General features: G+C 41.6%; 1 protein-coding gene across 3 annotated transcripts; it reads right to left on the bottom strand.

The window, feature by feature from the left end:
- Positions 1–2,392: 2,392 nt before the first annotated feature.
- slc7a1a (solute carrier family 7 member 1a) lies at positions 2,393–18,717 on the bottom strand. Of its 3 annotated transcripts, none has more exons than XM_041051124.1 (13): positions 18,529–18,717; positions 11,889–12,173; positions 11,610–11,792; positions 11,300–11,458; positions 10,950–11,127; positions 10,591–10,724; positions 8,982–9,204; positions 8,216–8,355; positions 6,894–6,996; positions 6,488–6,693; positions 6,219–6,370; positions 5,974–6,082; positions 2,393–5,378 (listed from the first exon to the last, which is right to left on the bottom strand). In XM_041051124.1, the coding sequence occupies exons 2-13, from the start codon at positions 12,073–12,075 to the stop codon at positions 5,203–5,205; spliced, it is 1,950 nt and encodes a 649-aa protein (XP_040907058.1). In that variant the 5' UTR covers positions 12,076–12,173; positions 18,529–18,717; the 3' UTR covers positions 2,393–5,202. The 3 variants fall into 3 exon arrangements, with proteins under 3 accessions (XP_040907058.1, XP_040907060.1, XP_040907059.1); XM_041051126.1 differs by lacking the exon at positions 8,216–8,355 and adding an exon at positions 7,388–7,524; XM_041051125.1 differs by lacking the exon at positions 18,529–18,717 and adding an exon at positions 14,427–14,708.
- Between the last annotated feature and the right edge of the window lie 94 nt (positions 18,718–18,811).

The following is an 18,811-nucleotide window of genomic DNA, read 5'->3' as shown; positions in this document are numbered from 1 at the left end:
GTTGTGAAGCTGAAAATATTGTAAACTATTACAATAATTTAGTCAGTAAATTAAAAAACTGGTACACAACAGCAAAGACAGGAAAACTGAGCCAACCAAGGTCTCAAGGACAGCTCGATCATCAGACACCAATCAATCAGAACAAGCGACAGCTGTGTGTGAAAGGCATGCCCTCAGTCTGCCCACCTTTATTTGATCTATCGTTCTCTGTCCTTCTTCTCCTCTCACTGCTCTAAGCAGCCTAAAGGTGAGGGTGAGGACATGAGGATCACTGCAAACGTAACTTAATCACAGAAAAATACTACTGATATGCGTTTGACTGAGGCTTTGTAGTTAGAAGATAGTAAAGAAGAGGTGAGGTCTTTATGAGTGAAGCTGCAAGAGAGTGCCACTGTGCCATTTATGTGGAGAAGAAACAGAATTAGAATTCAAAGCTTTTGACAAAATGAAACCACTTCGTGTGGTAAATCGTGAAAAAGGTTTCCATGAAGGATTTGATCATTTTCCGACCAAAGAACATCTTTATTTTAACATTGCATTCTTCACGTACTGCTCATACTTTTTCAAAAACCATTTTCATTAAATGGTTAAAGTCTGAGTCTGCATAACAGTATAGCATCATATCACAACTATAAAACATTTTACGCTTGATGCCAGAAATTATTACAATACAAAATGGGGCATCCGCAAAAATATGATGAGACACTGCACAAAACTATTAAGTAAAAAACAAAAATTCTTACAAAATAAACACAAATTTTTAAAAACTCTCTTCACTGTCATCTCTCAGTACAGTGGATCATAACTGAAGTCAGATCTAAAGCCTACATAATCTACCTGATCATTAGCATCACCCACAGAGACCTGACCTGCTCCATCCATCACACCAGCCTGCTCTTCCCTGTCTGACCTCACTCTCTTCTCCAGCCCAGCTCTCCTTTAGTCTACTGCTCCACTTACAGTCCGATCTGCGCGGCTCAAGTTCCATATTACATTTCATTCATTTTTCTTCTGCAGGAAAAAAAGCAGTGAAATTTCAAACATCCCCTCACAAACCGCACTGCATCTCCCTGCGCAAACAACGCGATTAGATCCTTATTGGGCTGAGAATACTGAGCGAACCGAGTCAGCGGCAAGACCCAAATTCTACGAGCAAAATATGTGCGACACTTCTTCAAGAAGCCGATGTTGGCCCCCCCCCGAAAAAAAAAATACCCGCAGGGTGTTTTTACTATTGCGACTTACCTTCAGGTTTCTGTGGTGTTGATTCATTGAAGAATGTCGGTCAAATGCAGGAGTTGCAAAACAAAATACAAGCGTGTCTTTCCACTCCCTCCTCTCTCTGTCTGAGTGGCAGGAGAGAGAGATGCTGCGGACAGGAGGAGAAGGAGAGGGAGGAGGAGGAGGAGCGGTGCTGATGCTGCAGCCGACACCTCGCAGAGCACCCTTATGCTCAGGCGCCGGGTCTCTTCTTCTTCAACACATGTGCGCACTCTGCTGGATCACACGAGAAATATGATGAAATCACCATTAACAGCAACCAGGGTCGTTTTATTTACAAGAGTTAATAGAAGTAAATGCCTGACATTTAACCTGCATGCTGACTCTGGTATTAACGTTTTGTTCTTTGTGTAGGATTTGTGTGTGACTGGGCATACGTTCTTGGTTGTAGTAAAATAACATTACCTCTGAATCATTCTCAGCATCCCTGGATCCGGATACTACCAGCAGATGGCGCCAAAGTAAAGACATTTCAACTCCGACATGCACTGACTTTCACTGTGAAATGTGAAATTTTAGCACAATTGTTTAACATCACAACTGAGACCTGGAAGCAATTTTATGATGAATAGGTAAAAAATAACAACAAACCTAGGGTCCACTCACTAACCTTTTTGCAGCTTTCAAGTGCATCTCATGGTCTTCCCAAGCACATAGAGGGTTGTTGGTATTGATACACTGACGACTGTGCAAACTCCACCAGCTGAAGAAGGCTGTGAGATGTGGTTGAAAGCTTGAGTTTCTGCAAGGCTGTGAATAAACATTCAGGCTCGCAACAACTACACACACTCATCCCGTCAACCATGTGACAATGATTGTGACCCTAACAGGCAGAAGTGTTTTGTGCTTTTTCAACAACATTCACACTGTTTGTAACACACTGGAAGCCATGACCAAGCAAAAAAGGGCTCTTCTGCAAAGAGAAAAAAAAAAAAAAAAGTGATGATAGCAAAATAACATGAACACGAAGCAGCCGCTCGTCAACACTGGTAATGGATTTGAAACATCAAAAGCAGAGTAATGTGATACACATTATGAAAGGGGGAAGCTAAGGTCAGTCCAGTTTTGAAGCAGCATCAAAGGAGGAAGGAAATAAGCTCCTTCTTTCATCTATTTATATACATCAAATTTATTTCAGAAGTAAACACCGAGGTTTGGCACAACATGTAGGAACAACAAGTACCACTTTTACCAGAAGATGCACATGAATCCCTTTGTGTTAATTCAACAGAAAATCAAATGTAAATGTCATGGAGAAAAAAAAAACAAAACAAACAAACAAATACCACAATGAATGTTCACAACTGACAAGGAGACAATAAGCTAAAACATGAATCAGTTGAGTGTAAATGAGAATTGCTATGTTTCAACAAGTGTTCATGTCTGTGAAGAGTTTGATTTCTTTGAAACAAATACATCCATCCATCCATTATCCATACCGATTATCTGCTTAAGGGTGACGTGTGGGGCCTGGAGCCAACCCCACCCGAATTTGGGCGAGAGGCAGGGTACACCCTGAACAGGTCGCCTGTCTATGAAACAAATAAATGTAATAAATGTGCTAAATGTAACTGGTATGCTATTTTTTAAAGTACATGACCGAAAACCCTGGAAGGGTTGGTCACGTATAGTTGATTAAAATACTACTTGAAGTAGTACTGTGATGTCACAGAGTATTGATTTGTTAATAAGGCATTACAGTACTGGTTAGATCAACCACAGGACAAGAGAAGGTGAAGGCAGTGATTTTGCCAACCCTGAGAATACAACGTTTCAGTTACACCGATTATGTAAACACAATATAGTGAACACAAATAGAGCAATGAAGCCAGAGAACCTAAAGACAGATGCTCTTACGTATGCACAAAAGCCATTACGCTGTCAAAATAACAAAAAATCTTTTCTCCAATTTACAAATAATTTACTGCAAGAAATATACACAGCATTTTATATACACATGATTACACATGTACTTTATTGTAAAGGACCCCCAAAACCACAGTGAAAGCACTTAAGGGTTAAAACTAATGAGAATGCTGATGACATGTCAATGATATTAATGATATGATTTGTATTAATCAATGAATAAGTCTTCATTTAAATGATTTACCCTTTGTTGAAGGGGAACTCCACCGACTTTACAGATCAGAGTCTGTTCATGGTCTTGCGGAGCTCTACTGCACAACAAGTCTCATAAAGCATTTTGTGGCTCCAGAGGGAGCGGAGCAACATCTAAATTGCCTCATGTGATATCACTTGAGTCAGTGTTGGTTGGGTCTGAAGACTAAACGTTTGACAGAGAAAAAAAATCTGGTGGGGTGGGACTAGAAAGAAGTGTGCTTAACTGAACTCTGTAGAGTTACTCCCCACCTCATACTGCTTGAGGCTAGGGGCTTGAGCCTTTGTCAGCTGCTACTCATATAACCCAAATCTCCAACTCAACTATTTGTGGTTGAGTTGCATTGTGGGTAATGAAGGCACCAGGTATTGACAAGGAAAAAGAGTGAATGGGATTAAAAAAATGTCTCTTGATCTGCTGCATTGGTTTTGATCCTTTTTCTTAAAACTGTCCACCATGAGTCACTAGCATAGTGCAATGCTAAATTGATGGAGTATTCTTTTAAGTTTATGAAAAGAGAAATCATGCCTAATTCTACCTGATCAAATTCTTTCTTTAACTTAATTGTAAATATTAAGTTTGAATTAGATTCATAATCTGAAAAATGATCTTGTTTTAGGAAGTGGGTAATAAAAAGACATTAATAAACATGAGAAAAAAGGTGTAAAATAAATTGAGAACAAATACATTAATCCAAATTGAACATTAAAAAAAGGTCGGCCTTAATCATTTTTTGAGAAGAGAAACTAAAAGTTACAAGCTACAGATGCAAAAAGACACAGCAGCCAGCACTGTGAAAATCACTACTTATGTTACATGACATTAGCTGGCATTCAGCGACTGCCAGTGTCTATGCCTGAGTGTGTTTTAACAACTCTCACTGGCTTACTTTTGTTCATGACTGCTTCTTGCTAAGACATATCCCTGCATTAATTAAATACTGTATAACCACAACAGGGTGCCAGTCACATGGAAAGTGTAAGTTAGAGCTTCCTGATAGTCACTTATACGTGCAGCCATTGCTCTAACTAACCCTTTCTGCTGGTGGTCAAGTTGGTAATTACATCATTGACAATCCAAGATTGCTGCAGTGTGTATTGTGCAAGTTCCCACTTGTCACCGAGGACTGTTGGAGCAGCATTTCTGTTACATAAGAGTTTATCAAGTTTAAGAGAACGTAGCTACTGGTACCAATCTGTATCGAATACTGACATGTGTTATCTGATTTTCAGAATTATGTAGATCTATACAGTAATTATTATGTTTTAACAGAAAAAAAGACACAAAAACGTATTACTGCAGAATTTTCTGGCACCAACACGATAACATTGTCACATAGTACTACTGCCGGCAATGTAACCCAGACACTCTCCAAAGAAGTAACATTGACCCAACATGAAGAGAAACAAATATTACGGTTTCCCAGTGTTTCAGCCTCCCTGAAACACTGACATGTTTCATGTCTCCAACACGAACCCTCCCCTGTCAGACAGCCAAGCGATAAACAGTTAAACCTCAAGGCCAAGCACAAGGGGTAACAATACAGAAATAATAGAACATGTCAATTAGGGCTTTAGAAGTTCTGTTTTATCAGTATTATCACCAGTTGTCTGTGTTCTACCCAGCAGCTGAAGGGGAATGTCACAGGTCTGTGTATTTTAGGTCAAAGTTGCTTATCATTATTTTCCCCAACAAGGAGTACTGCCAGTGAGGGACTGGGAATTGTCTTGTCAGGAACATTCTTACACAGACAGACTGGCTTTAGGGGAGGTTGAGATGTATGCAGTATGTTCTAATGCTGCCTACAAATTTCCACCGTCCTCATCGATTCCATTGTGAAGGAAGGCCTCCTTCTCTGGGGACATGGCTTCTAATTCCTGGTCATGCTTGAAACCGATCATCTCCGTGTCTGGGGACGAGCGGGCTGTGGCGGCCTCGGCGCTGTGGCGAATACCATAGCAGAAGTAGATCACTAAACCTGAAAAAGCAGAGCAAGAAATATCATGTTTGTGTGGTGTAGTGGCTTTAAAATTAAATTATGCTTTTAAGTTGTTTTTTAAATTTCCAGTGTGTTGTTGGGTCAGCTCATGCCAGCAAACTGAACATTAACTCCCAGAGACCCGAAGTTAGCTTGAGAAGTGAAGTTATCTATTCAGCTTTTAAAATTTTTTTGACCAAACAAAAGTTTTTTTAAAGCATAAAAATAACCAGATTTGCATTACATTTTTAACATCATTCATATCTCATTTTGGCAGCCAACATGCAAAATGTGATGTCAGATTCTTTGCTGTATGTAATACCAAAGACATCAGATCAGTTCTTTTCATGTTGTCAGACTATTTCAAGCCACTAAAGCAAATTAGGTGCCAGCTGTGTGTAATTAGTCTGAAAGCATCTGCAGTGAAGTGCACAAGTGGGAAAACCAACCTTCTTTTAATCAGAGACGCTCAAGTGAAAGGTGTCACATCAAAAGACTATGTCCCTTTTAGGCGTGAGTACAATTTCTGCAACTGGTATGTCAGTATAAACTCTTGGGAAACAAGGTGTGATGGACAGTGATGAAGTATAACTACCTATAGCCATCCAAACTGAAAATCGTATCCAAGTGCCTCTGTCCAACTGCATCATCAGGTAGACATTGACAAACATGCTGATCACTGGAATGAAGGGCAGCATTGGAACCTAAAGGGTCAGAGAACATGGTGGCCTGTAACAAACATTAAGTATATGGGCCAGAGGTAGTGTTGAAAAAGTAGTGTCCCAAAATATCACTTTTAATGCACACTATTCCACACAGAGAAAGTTTCTGGAATCAAACCTTGAAAGAGAGCTTTGTCTTGCTCTCAGGTTGTCTCCAGATGATGAAGGTGAGGAGGAGACACACCATGGAGATGATGCTGAGGGCTATAATGTTCCACATGGCAGTGCCTCCCTGCACTGCCAGTACACTGAACGCCAGGATCAACATTCCTGCAGACGGACATTCATTTTTATAATTTTCTGTACCAAAGCTCTGATACATTAACTTGCACCATTTTATTCACGTTTTTTTTTATCACTGTATAAAAGTAAGTCTGGATCACCTACCCATGACAGAGGCACAGATGTTGACGGTAAAGCCTGACAGTGTGGATGGCTCAGGGTTGTCAGGGGATAGCAGGGTCTTGAAGCTAAATCTTTCCTCCACACCAGGCAGGATACCCATACTGGGGACACTGATACTGTCGCTCAGCTCCCCCTCCTCCTGGGTATTGGCCATGTGGTACATGAGACTGGGCTGCTCCGGCTGGTACCTGACACAATCAAACACACACACTAAGCTGATTTACCATTGCAACTTCACACCACTTAAAACTAGTCCCAATGATAATGCAGTGGTATGGAGGGCATATTAAAACCTGCCTATAAGGGATGTCAGTCATACTGTAACATCAAGTTTCAGTGAGTCACAATATGTCTGGTAGTATGAGTATGAAATATAATCCCCACTGACCTGAGAACCAAGACACAGGCAGCCACTAATGTGTAGGCCAGCAGGGTCCCTATTGACATCAGGTCTACCAGGTCCTTCAAGTCGAACAGAAAAGCCATGATAGCTTCAAAGAGCAAGAAGGAGAACAGAGAGAGAGAGAGAAAGATTTGTTTGACCGTAGGAAATTTTGATACAACAATCATTTAATAACAGAAACAACATCACATTTTCAAGATGATCCTCTGATTTTCCATAAACATTTCTAAATTGTCACGAGTCAATGAAAAGGCACTGTCTTTGCAGCTGTTTGTGTTCCTAAGTATCAGTCTGTTTGTTAACAGAGGTCAAAGTTGACCTGAGTATAGAAGCTGCTCTCTTGATTTGCTTGCTGTTGATGTTTTTTTTTATTCAGCTTTCCCATCATCTCACTTCCTTTCCTTCTTCTTCTCATGCATGCACCCTTTACTCTCTGCTTTCCTTTTCCCGCCTTATTCCACATTCCCTATTCGTCTTACCAGACATAACCCCGGCGGTCATAGTGGACGTTATGGGGGCTTTCCTCTCGCTGACATGGGCCAAGAAGGAGAAGAGCAGGCCATCCCGAGCCATGGCAAAGATGATACGGGGTAGGGGGAACATGGAACCCAACAGACTGGGGTGGAGTGGGGAAGAAAATATCAGATTGGGATAACAGTTGTAGATGTAGGGCAGAGGAACAAGAGGAATGGAAGAATCGAAAGAGGTCAGCAGGGGAGAAAGGGGAAGAATTAGAGAAAGGAGACGAATATTGTTATGGGGTTTGGGGCAGGAGAATGTGAGGCCGGCTGCACTGCAGAGTCACAGGGGCATGATGTTGGTCCACGTATATTCCAATTCCAGCATGCAAAATTTCCCTCCCTTAAATATCAAATATGGTGCTCCACATGCTGTAACTCTCCATTCCAATGTAAAATCTTAGGTTACTTCACCATGCAGTTTAGTTCAGTATTTATATTCTTCCTTACACCACTAAGATGCAAGTAGAAAATAACCGTCAAGTCTCCTAAGGTTAATTAGAAAAAAAAAAAGTAAAGTCACTGAACCACGTTAGATGAATGACAAAGTTGAGAAAACCTGGACTGCCTCAGCAAACTAAAAAGAGACCTGGCCATGTAAGACAGGATTAGAGACAGTTAGTGGTGTCCTTTTCATGTCTGGCTGCTGATTTCTGGCAGGTTCCTTCAACACAGAGTTGCCTGCCATTGGCAGGCCAGAACATTTGCAGCCCAGCTCAGCTCCAGCAGCATGAAAAGAAACCGCAGTGTACATGGATGCTGTTTAAAACATGCGTGTTAGTGTCTCACCTGCCCCTATGCCAGAGGTGAGGGTTGCTATTAGCGGGGTTTTGTTGCGGGGGCTGATCTCGGCCATGAACTTGAAAAGCAGCCCATCGTCAGCCATAGCCCAGATCACACGGGGCATGGGGAACATAGCACCCAGCAGGCTACCGGGGAGGGGGAAGACCAGGATATATAGTATCCACACTTACACCCATGAGAATGCCGTGAAACATACATGAACAAAGACACCAGCTCACATATAGAAAGAACACCATTCAGTATACATTACATTCACACAACATAATATGTACTGTGCATGACAAATAGAGTAAGAATAAAAGTGGCATGTGTATATATATTAAGAATGTATATAATTCATAATTAAGCATCATAATTATCTATCAAAGCAATACTCATGTATAAAATAAAGTATGCATGTACAGTAATACCACCATTGTGTTTTAAAAACTGATAATAAGGAAAAATTCAGATTGTGGTGGTGGCCCTTCTTTGGTCACATGAGTCAATGTTACATAACCACATGCATACAGTGATGGTACAATACATTCTTAGCAGTGCTCTTATTTTTAGATAAGGGATCAAATGCCTTCCAAAGTTAAAAATACACTCACGCAGTCTCACACACACATACGCACACACACACACAAAGAAATGTCTAAATGTGTGTGTGTCTGCACATTTGTCTGAGAAAGAGAGAGAGAAAATCTGAGCACATGAGCATGCATTTAAAACTAATGGCAAACCAGTGCAGGTGTGTGTAACTACTTACCTTGTAGATAGAGCACACAGAGAGCCTACAGCTACAGCGTATTTGGCTCCTCCCCAGCCCACATATTTAAAAGCTACAGGCAGAGGGCTGTTGCTGTCAAGCAGGTAGTACGGCATCATGAGGGTGAGGGCAGCAGACACACCAAAGTACGCTACGAAGCAGATGAGCAGTGACGATACGATGCCGATAGGGATGGCTCTTTGGGGGTTCTTCACCTCTTCACCTAAGGTGTAGAGACACACAATTACAACTTCACCACATGCTGTTTCATTTCATTTCATATTCAATTTCATGATCACCATCAGAAATTGTTTCCAGCATCACAGGTTAGTAAATTTGCTTTGGTTGCACTGAGAATGTTTTCTTAAAAGTAACTGAACTGTACATTAAGTTGTCAAATGAACCTGAAAATAATTTAAATGGGATAAGTAATGTATTTTTCAATATTGCTATCTTAAATAGTAATGTACAGCCGTTATTACATCAGCTTAGCTTCCCTCCATTAGTTGGTAAGTAACTATTCATTCTATTTTAATGCAAAGATGTACACATTCACTCCTCCATGGCTGTACTGGCACAATTCCAGGAAACATAGAAAACTGGGCAAACAGATGTATTTAAGAAACATTCCTCATGGTATTTTGCAACAAACTGAACAAGGAGCTTATTTTCCGTGTGCACCCACAAGACTGAAACACCCAACTATTCGGCTGCAAGCGTTTATGTAACAGCGCTTCTAAAGTGAACACTCAGGTCTTGTTCTGCAGTGAAATCACATCGCGATGATGGAACACGCATAACGTGATCTGGATCCTCTCCTGCACCACTATTCATGACAGGTGACAGCTACTGACTGGCCCAGATTATTGTAAGGTCAGGGGTCACGAGTATAACAGTGGTAACAGTTTTATAGTGTATGTGTGGCTGTGTATGTGTGTGTGTGGACGGGGGAGGGGATAATGGCTTCATGACAACTCTAGGTAGCCAGAATACACACACACACACACACACACACACACACACACACACATATGCACACACACACAGATGAACACAGATGATAAAATGGCTTAAGGTTGCCACAGTGCGTATGTGTGACAGACATGTACCCACAAGCCAAACTGAAGCAAACATTCAGGGTTAACTTCATGCTAGCCAATTAGAATCCAGGAAAAAGAGGGGTGGTCCCCCTCTTACAACCCAGAGGTCTTGAAGCAATTAAACATAACTACATGCATGAAGACACATACCTATTCAAAGGTATAGATCTGCACAAAAAACACGAGTAATATCTTCTCCCCAAAGCTCATGTCTTGATTTACGCTTCAGTGCTTGGCATTCTTCCAAGAGCAAAACTGGGCCAAATGCACTAAACTGCATCTTTTCTCTCTGCCCTGCCCCTCTTATGTAATACTCCTAGATGTTTAGACAAGCTTAGGATTGAAATGGTCCCAACTCCAGATCCAGTTACACCACCACCACCACCATCCCCCTCCCCCCGGAACTCAAACATACCCATGAGGCAGTGGAAAGGATTTGAGATGTGGAACAAGAGGAGAGTGGGGCCAACAGAGTGAGTACATGTTTTCTGGTTTCATCCAGCACTGACCTGTGGTGGCGATGCAGTCAAATCCGACAAAGGCATAGAAGCAGGTAGCAGCTCCTGACAGGACACCTGTGAAGCCAAATGGCATGAAGCCGCCCACTCCTAAGCTCTCTTTGCTTGGCAGGTTGTCTGTCAGACTGGACAGGAGAGGTAAATTAGAAATAAAACTAACAGAAAACAAGCCGTTTTGGATGTTTTAAAGGGTCAGTTCACCAAAATGATAAAAAACAAAGTAGATTTCAATGAGGTCTGTGCTTTATCCAGAGTAAGACCTTTTACACTGAAAAAATGCAGCATCCAGTGTAACATTAGATGTTTCAAAGAACATCATCCATATGGGAAAGAAGTGACTACATTCTTACTTGACGCTGGAGTTACTGGTGTAATTGGTGTGTAGGATTTCTTCAGGGTCTAGCTGCCAGTTCTTCAAAGTACCCTTGACCAGCCCAGAGACCACCATGAATAACAGGACTAGGATGTTGATACATGTAAAAACCTTGTTCACCATTGCTGACTCTTTGACCCCAAATGCCAGCAGACCTTAGAGAAGACAGGAAGGAAAAAAAAGAAAAAGTGTTTGAATGAAGAGACACAGAAGGACAGGACATGATGAATAGGACATGCCTCCTAGCAAAGATAAAATATGCTCAATGTAAAACAAATGTGATAACACAAAAGAGGGAGACGGACAGAAAGCGAGAGGTTTTCCTACCTGTGAGGGTGATTATGATGAGAACAGCAAACATGTCAGGGTACTCTGCCAATATACCAGGCGCATCCATTGACATGTACTCCCTGCAGAAATGCTCTATGCGTTTCCCTACCAACTCATCAAAGGTGGCGCTCCACGCACGGGCCACACTGGAGGTACCTGAGATGGAGAGGGAGCAGCAGAAGGATATCTCTTGGTGTCTTTGCCGTTTTGTCGTTGAGCTACAGTAATTAACGTTCTTCAAATGTCCTGTAAATCTAATCTAAGACAAGTAAAGAGACAACATAGTGGAAGATGCTGTGTCGCTTACCAATGATGTAGGAGAGGATGAGGTTCCATCCAGTGATGAAAGCCCAGAGCTCCCCTACAGTCACGTAGGAGTAAAGATAAGCTGAGCCTGTCTTGGGAACACGGGCTCCAAACTCAGCATAGCACAGACCAGCCAGCACTGAGGCTAATGCTGCTATCAGGAAAGACAGCACAATAGCAGGACCTGATTGGGGGTGGGGTGGGGGGCAATAAAGATCACATGATTAGAAGATCTGTCTCAGAGGACATCTTTTTATCATTTACAGTCACATTAATTTACCTGAATTCTCTCGTGCAACAGCCCCGGCTAGCACATAGACGCCAGCGCCCAGTGTGCTGCCCACGCCCAGGGCCACCAGATCAAAAGTGTTGAGACATCGGGACAGACGGGAGTCCTCTGTATTACAGTTCACCACCTTCACCCTCAGCAACTTCTTCCCAAAACGCAGAAGCTTCTCCAGCGCCATGGATCACAGTCTGGCCTCAGGGGAGGGAGGGAGGGGAGGGGGAGAGGGTCCACGGGGATTCAGAGGTCACGGGGAGAGGGGGAGAGGTTACGTACACCCTAATGGGAGGCAAAGGACAGAGTAGGTGGTCAGTAAAAGTAAGTGACTTTTCATTCTCTGCGTTTTACTTTGACTAGTGTACTAAAAATGAAATCACCAAAGATTAAATGAAAACAAATATACACTAAAAGAAACTTGTACAATGCTCAATCCACTGGTGCAGGAGCACGTCATGGGTTTCTGCAATCACATCTGCAAACACTGGCCACATAGTGGTCAAATGTTACAGATGGGGTAAAGGGGTTCACTTGTGCTTGACAAACTTGTTGTAAGTACAACACTGTTTCCTGTAGTGTTACATAACGCAACCCAAATCCACAATGTGTGACTGCTAGCCAAAAAACCAGGGGCCTATAGGGATAATCCATCTTATTGCTGGATACGTTGCTGACATATGTTACATAACAACACACAACTCACAGGAGAAGAGGCACAGCCCTTGAACAGACTGTTCAACACCAAGGGAATCATAACTCATGTCACAGAAATATTTTCTTGAATTGTGCCATGGAGGCTCATTACACAGCAGAGGAAACAAAACGTACCAAGACTGCTACAACCAAATTTACCTTTGGTTGGCGTCATAAGGAATAAACAAAGATGATTCATCATTATTTTCTGTGCTCAAAGTAAACAGAATTTATCAAAAGCACATAAAAAATGAATGGAAGAAACTAGATGGAAGAAGAATCTGAACTGTGACACTTTCATATGTAAAATCACTACAGTCAGTCTTTATAGACTTAACCACACATACACAGACTCATTTTAAAATGGGATGGTGTGTGAATATTAAAAAAAAACAACAAAAAAAAACTTGTGGGAAGGAATGAGCAGCCAATGCAGTTTGAAACCACACTGTCGACTGTCTGGGGGCAAAACACAGCTGTGAGACTTCTTTCCTAAGAATGAGGAGATTCTCTGGGTCATTAGTCTGTCCAACAATTCATCCACATTCCCCAGTGCTGAGCTCATATACTGAGAAGTAATTCTTGATATTTGGAAGGAGGAAAAAAATATGAAGGGCAGATGAAGAAGTGGAAAGGGGAAAAAAGGAGGGGAGGGGGTGTAGACAATGTAAGTGAAGTTGGGGCGGTCTGGCAGAAGTCCTGTGGTATGTCCCATGAAAGAGGGACTGCGAATTGAGTGAGTGACATGCCGTAGCATAACACTGTGACCAGTTTCTAGATAACGGCATGTGTCCAGAACCCACTGGCATGAGGACGCAGACGCAGAAATGTCGTGTGGATGGAGCTACAGTCATGTCAACCCTTATGGAAACTTCCACATAAGGGTAAGTCAAGGTGATGACCTTTTTTCTTTCCAGAAACATTCAGGCTCAAATACAGTACAACTTTCCAACCTGTCCTATTTGACCACATATGAAAAAAGCACAATGGAGTTAAACATGTGGTAAAATGTCACATTAATATATTCATATACTAACAAAGTGTCCTGTGTTTGTTTTCCTAGATGTTCATCAAGTACATTTACAGCACTTGACTTCCCCTCAGGTTTCACCACTGCAGGCCGTTTCCTTGTGAAATGAAAATTAAATTGCTGCCCAGCCAAGGGAATTCATGGATGTACAGATGCCTCTTGGAGATTATCTTACCCAAATCAAATTCTAAATAAAACTCATCATTATCCTCATGTTTACACATTATATTACAACTACATTTCCCACACTGAGTAAATGTAACTGCATGATTAAGAAGTGCAGACATACAGTAAACACTGCTGGAGAAAATTTAGAGAGATGTTTTAACAAAAAACTAATAAAAACAGCTGCTCCTAAAATAATCCATTAAAGTACTGGACTAAACCAGCAACAGTAAGACTGCTGAGCCCGTGCTTATATCATTATTCAGCCCAGATAAAGCTCATGGGCCACATTACTGTAAAATCCGGGAAGTTGATTAATAAAAGCTTAGAGTGAAAATACTATTCAAATAAAAACACCTCGAGGAACGAAGACATATACGCACACATGTAAACACAAACGAAAGCAGCCTATATGAACCACATGACCCCCTCTGAAATGCATACACAGGTTATGCAACTGCTGAGTCTTCTGTCAATGCAATTCATCAGACCAAAATGATGAAACCCAGAAATCTGACGATACAAAACAACCTTCTGTGTATGAAAAAGGAAGCATAATGAAATCAACATTGTTCATGTTGCACACAGTGTCATTGCTGCAGACTAATGTTAAAATGGCGGTGTAAGAAAATAAATGAAATACTTACTAGAAACCACCTACAGATCCACTTCACCTGGAAAAGTTTGAAAGAAACGATGGCAGATACAGGGATTACACGACGTATTTGTTAACTATCCTTCAAGCTGCTGTGCTTGAGTGCAGAGCATTTGACGGCCACCGTTCTGAAATAGAATATGGAGGAATCACATGGCTTGGCTATTCCAAGCAGCACACATGCACACGCAAACACGGTCAAAACGCAGCAGTAGCTGGACGGCTGTGAAAACCTTAATAAATGTCTTAGTACAGTAATAAGTCTGGATGCTCCTGAACTTTTATGTAATCACTGAGCTGCAGTCGCAAAGATGCGAACAGCCACACTAACCCAGTTTATCTACAAAAGCAGCAGCTTTTTCTAACTGAAATGTACCATAGAAAACTCTTAACAAGTTGCTGTAACTCGTGGCTGCATCCAGATATGCTTCTGGTTTGGTGTCAGTAGTGCACATAACGGCACACACTCATATATGCGTGCTTTATTTGAATTCAGTGTAACAAAATTATTATTTACACCGGGATACTAAAGAAGAATAAATACAGAAGGTTAAAAAGTGTCAGGATTAAAGTTACAAAATCCATCTGGCTTTAAGAAGCATGTTCTCTTCTTATCTTAGTGTGCACACACACACTGACACACGGCCCACTGTCAGTTTCAAAAAGATTTGGCAGAGTACAGTAGATGAAATGTGAAGAAACAAGAGGCAGAGCCCATCAGAGGGAGGGAGGGAGTGGATGAACAGGAAAGGGGGTGTGAGCCTTTAGAGCCAATGAAAATATGCTATGAATATGTCATTGCTTAACATTTACATTATGAGTCCTTTTCAATACTACTAAACATTAACTGGATTTATATTTATGGCAGTGATTTGATGAAGTGTATCCCCTAAAAACTGCATATAGATACAGAACTTAAGTCAGTGGAGATTTGCTTTCGACAGAGTTCCTCTGTAAGTCACTCTGCAAAACGGGAAAGCTTAAACAAACACCCGCTCTTGTTGCCACAGCAAAACTATTCTTTTATTGATGTTTCTTTCTGTTGTTCTAGACATACCTGATAGAAAATGTCATGGAAAGCCATCTTAGACAACAGTCTATCGGTTTTAACGCCACTAAGACAACAACTGCTTTAGGAAGGATAGTCAGTGAGAATATAAAGATTAAAAATGCAAAGCCTAGATCTGTAAGACCGTACAGTATCTTCAGGGGTACATACACATAATATAAAGTGTGTTCCTCTGTCTCCTTCACTGAATGGCACTGCATAATGGTTGAGGAATGGAAAAATATAATGCATATTGCTCTTTGTTTTGTTCTCTGTGTTGGTGGACTGTGTTACTGTTTTGGGGTTGTTCAGTTCAGCTATAAGGTGGTGGCACATGGTGATGTGTTGCTGTTTGACCGCCTGTGATGGTGGCGGTTTGAAGCATGTGCCGCGGGGTCACCTTTAACTTGTCGTGGGCGTGGATTTCAACAATGCATGTCAGTCACTCAGTCAGTGGGTCAGCCAGTCTGTCAGGAGCAGGCAAAGTCATAGGCTTATGCTGCGCCACCTCTGTGGACTAAAAACAACTACAAATATGAGTAACGCAACAGCAATTACAACCAACAAATAATACTCAATGACACTGTGTAAGAAAAACGTATAGGAAAAGTAAAAATTTTTGACGGGACAAATGACAAAGTGCCCTCCACCTGTTTGCACAGACAACAATCCTGCTCTCATCCTCCTTTTTAACACAGGCCAAGGAAATAATCACATATTTTAGGAAACAAAAGATTGACCCTTTACCTCCATTCAGTTCAGCTACACAGATGGTTCATTTTTAAGTAAGTAACCCCCTCATATAAACTCCTTTTAGACAAAGATAAAACAATGATGCTAAAACACTGGAGGACTTCTCAAGCAAACAATGTGGGGAGCTACAAGTGTATGAAAGGAGGCAAAATTCACTGATATCTCTGCTCAGCACTGGACTCTATGCTGATTATGTGTTGATAATATGGGCGCAGTAACTGTCAGCACTTGCTGAAGATCCAAGCATATTCAGAAGAAAATATGTCAAGTAGAATATTTTAGTCATCCTGTTTTCAAAATATAATTTTGACATAGTACTATACAGTTTTTCACCATACCTAATACTTCTAACAGAATATTTACATTTTTTCTTTGCAGCAATAGAACACAAACAGCAATAAAATTGTGTATTTCAACTTACCATATTTGTGCATGTTTGTACTCAGACATGTGTGTATTTTATTGTGGCAGTTCATCGTGCTAGTCAGTTGTAAATTTGACAATTAAAAGGCTTATTCTGGGTGCCACTGACCACTGAATACAAAGTTCTTTCTCAGAATTTCAGTGTGTTTCTATTCCAGCCACTAATTACTTCCGTAAGCATGAATATGCATTTTGTGTGAGCGTGACTGTGTGTGCTGCGTGTGTATTACTATTACCCAACATTGTAAAAAGCTGCTGATCCAAGTTTTGTACACACTGCTTCTATTTACTGCAGCTACAGTGACTTACATTTTTTACACTGCTCTGACAAGTCAAAGTCAAAAACCACCAACGGCTACTTGTTTCATCTTAACTATGGGTATAAACAAAAACTACACACTGTTCCAAGAAAATACAAGTTTACGCTGGTGTTACTGAGCATATAGGCAACCTGTCCTGGAAGAAATATGAAGCCCTAGAATACTAAGGCCATCCCCTGTATCTCAGTAAACCTGGAAAGCTTCCACAGGTGTGCACACACACACACACACACACACACACACACACAACCGTCTATGCATTTGTATAGGCCACATCCAACCCAGCACTCAGCAACATGCATGCTAGTGACCCACTTTCAGACCGGCTAAAGTTAGACCGGCTGGAACTGATGCCATGAAGATCTAAAAGGTCAAATCTTTTTACTGAGTCATTCTAAAAAATACAGTTTAATTTAGTGTATGAAAATTCAGCTCTTCAATCATGTAGCAATTTTTAAAGCTCTGTTTGTCACACTTTTAAAAATCAATTTTAATAGGATGTCACTTATACTGCACTTCCAGCTGTTATTTCAAATGCCAAACTCTGAGAGAGAGTGAGAATACATTAGGCTGAGACAGGTTGTCTCACTCCTCCTACAGATTTTTTTTCTCCTTTCTAAGTTTTCATAGCTTTGGACATTACATCGGTAATTTATCACTGAAGGGATTTCTTCAGATGCTCCTCACACTTTTGCTTTAACAGATGATTTTCTTCAACATGTTAGGCTTAAGCGTGTTTATTACTCCATTATGTTTCTGTAACCTCAGTGAGTGAGTGCTTTCTCCCACCACTGCTGATTTACAGCTTGCCTTGCAATTCAGTGTCTTCCCTGTGTGGCCATTTGCTGCTTTCACTCCAGTCTACCCCCCCCCCCCCCCCCCCCCCCCAGTCCAATCCCCCCAACCCAATCCCCCCAACCCCTCCTCAGCACACTCAAGCGTGCAAACCTGTCAGTTCTGGTTTTAGACCGCTTTTCAGTCCAGGTCAATCGCATCACTAGTCCAAATCTCGCAGCCACCACCTCCCTCACATGCATCACCAGACCTCTTTGGACAGGCTGCACTGCTGCTCAGGATCCACACAAATCCGGTCTCAACATACTCCAGGAACCACCTCTCATATTTCACGATGATGGTTTCAGACAATGCATTCTCGGTAGTCCTTTATTGGAGACTCACCAAACTGTATCAAGTAGGCTACTGAGGTGTGAGATGCAGGAAAGGGAAATTATGCAATGCACTTGTGGTATTTCTGCAGCCGCACACATGGGCGTACGGCAGGAAACAGCAGTACTTAGAATAACACGGCTAAAACGAAGCGACACGAGCATGTGGTTTACAGCGTGGGTGCTTCTACTCCCAAGTGTTTAGGCACCGACTCAAACTTTACGCACAGAAACGCGTTTTCCTAAGGATCTCTAAATGATGTGTGTAACCTCAAAGCCATCCAACCTGGGTTACTGATACTGGAAAGTTATCATGCATTGTTAAACCATTCACACGCTTGCCGCTACGGACCACAATGCAGCGCTGTAATAGTAGTTGTTTACCTTATAAATCCTCCGGGAGTGCATGAAGCAGTGATCCAGCAGAGCGCGTTTCCTTGAGAGGTCTGAAAACTGGGAATTGAAGAGAACAACAACAACAAAAAAAGTGTCGACGCACGGGGGGCGACAGAGTAATAGGTCTTTCTTTACAGGTGGTAAGGAGAATTTTAAGATTTCGAGTTGCTCTGTTCAGCGCGTTCAAATGGGAGGAGGGGATACGGAGGCAAACAAGCGGCCCCGCCTGCTCATTACTATTACAGTTGTGCAATAGCCATTCGCCTGCAAC

Source organism: Toxotes jaculatrix, chromosome 12, assembly GCF_017976425.1.
Source record: "Toxotes jaculatrix isolate fToxJac2 chromosome 12, fToxJac2.pri, whole genome shotgun sequence".
In the NCBI taxonomy this organism is placed as follows: Eukaryota; Metazoa; Chordata; class Actinopteri; family Toxotidae; genus Toxotes; species Toxotes jaculatrix.
The sequence above is the reverse complement of the archived record's forward strand: the minus strand, read 5'-3'. Positions and strand labels throughout refer to the sequence as shown.

Coding starts and splice junctions, on each gene's coding strand:
- slc7a1a (XM_041051124.1), bottom strand. CDS start 12,075: ATGGCGCTGGAGAAGCTTCTGCGTTTTGGGAAGAAGTTGCTGAGGGTG. Junction 6,371..6,487: donor CATCTGTGCCTCTGTCATGG/GTAGGTGATCCA, acceptor GTCCGTCTGCAG/GAATGTTGATCCTGGCGTTC. Junction 6,083..6,218: donor AGACAAAGCTCTCTTTCAAG/GTTTGATTCCAG, acceptor CTGACCCTTTAG/GTTCCAATGCTGCCCTTCAT.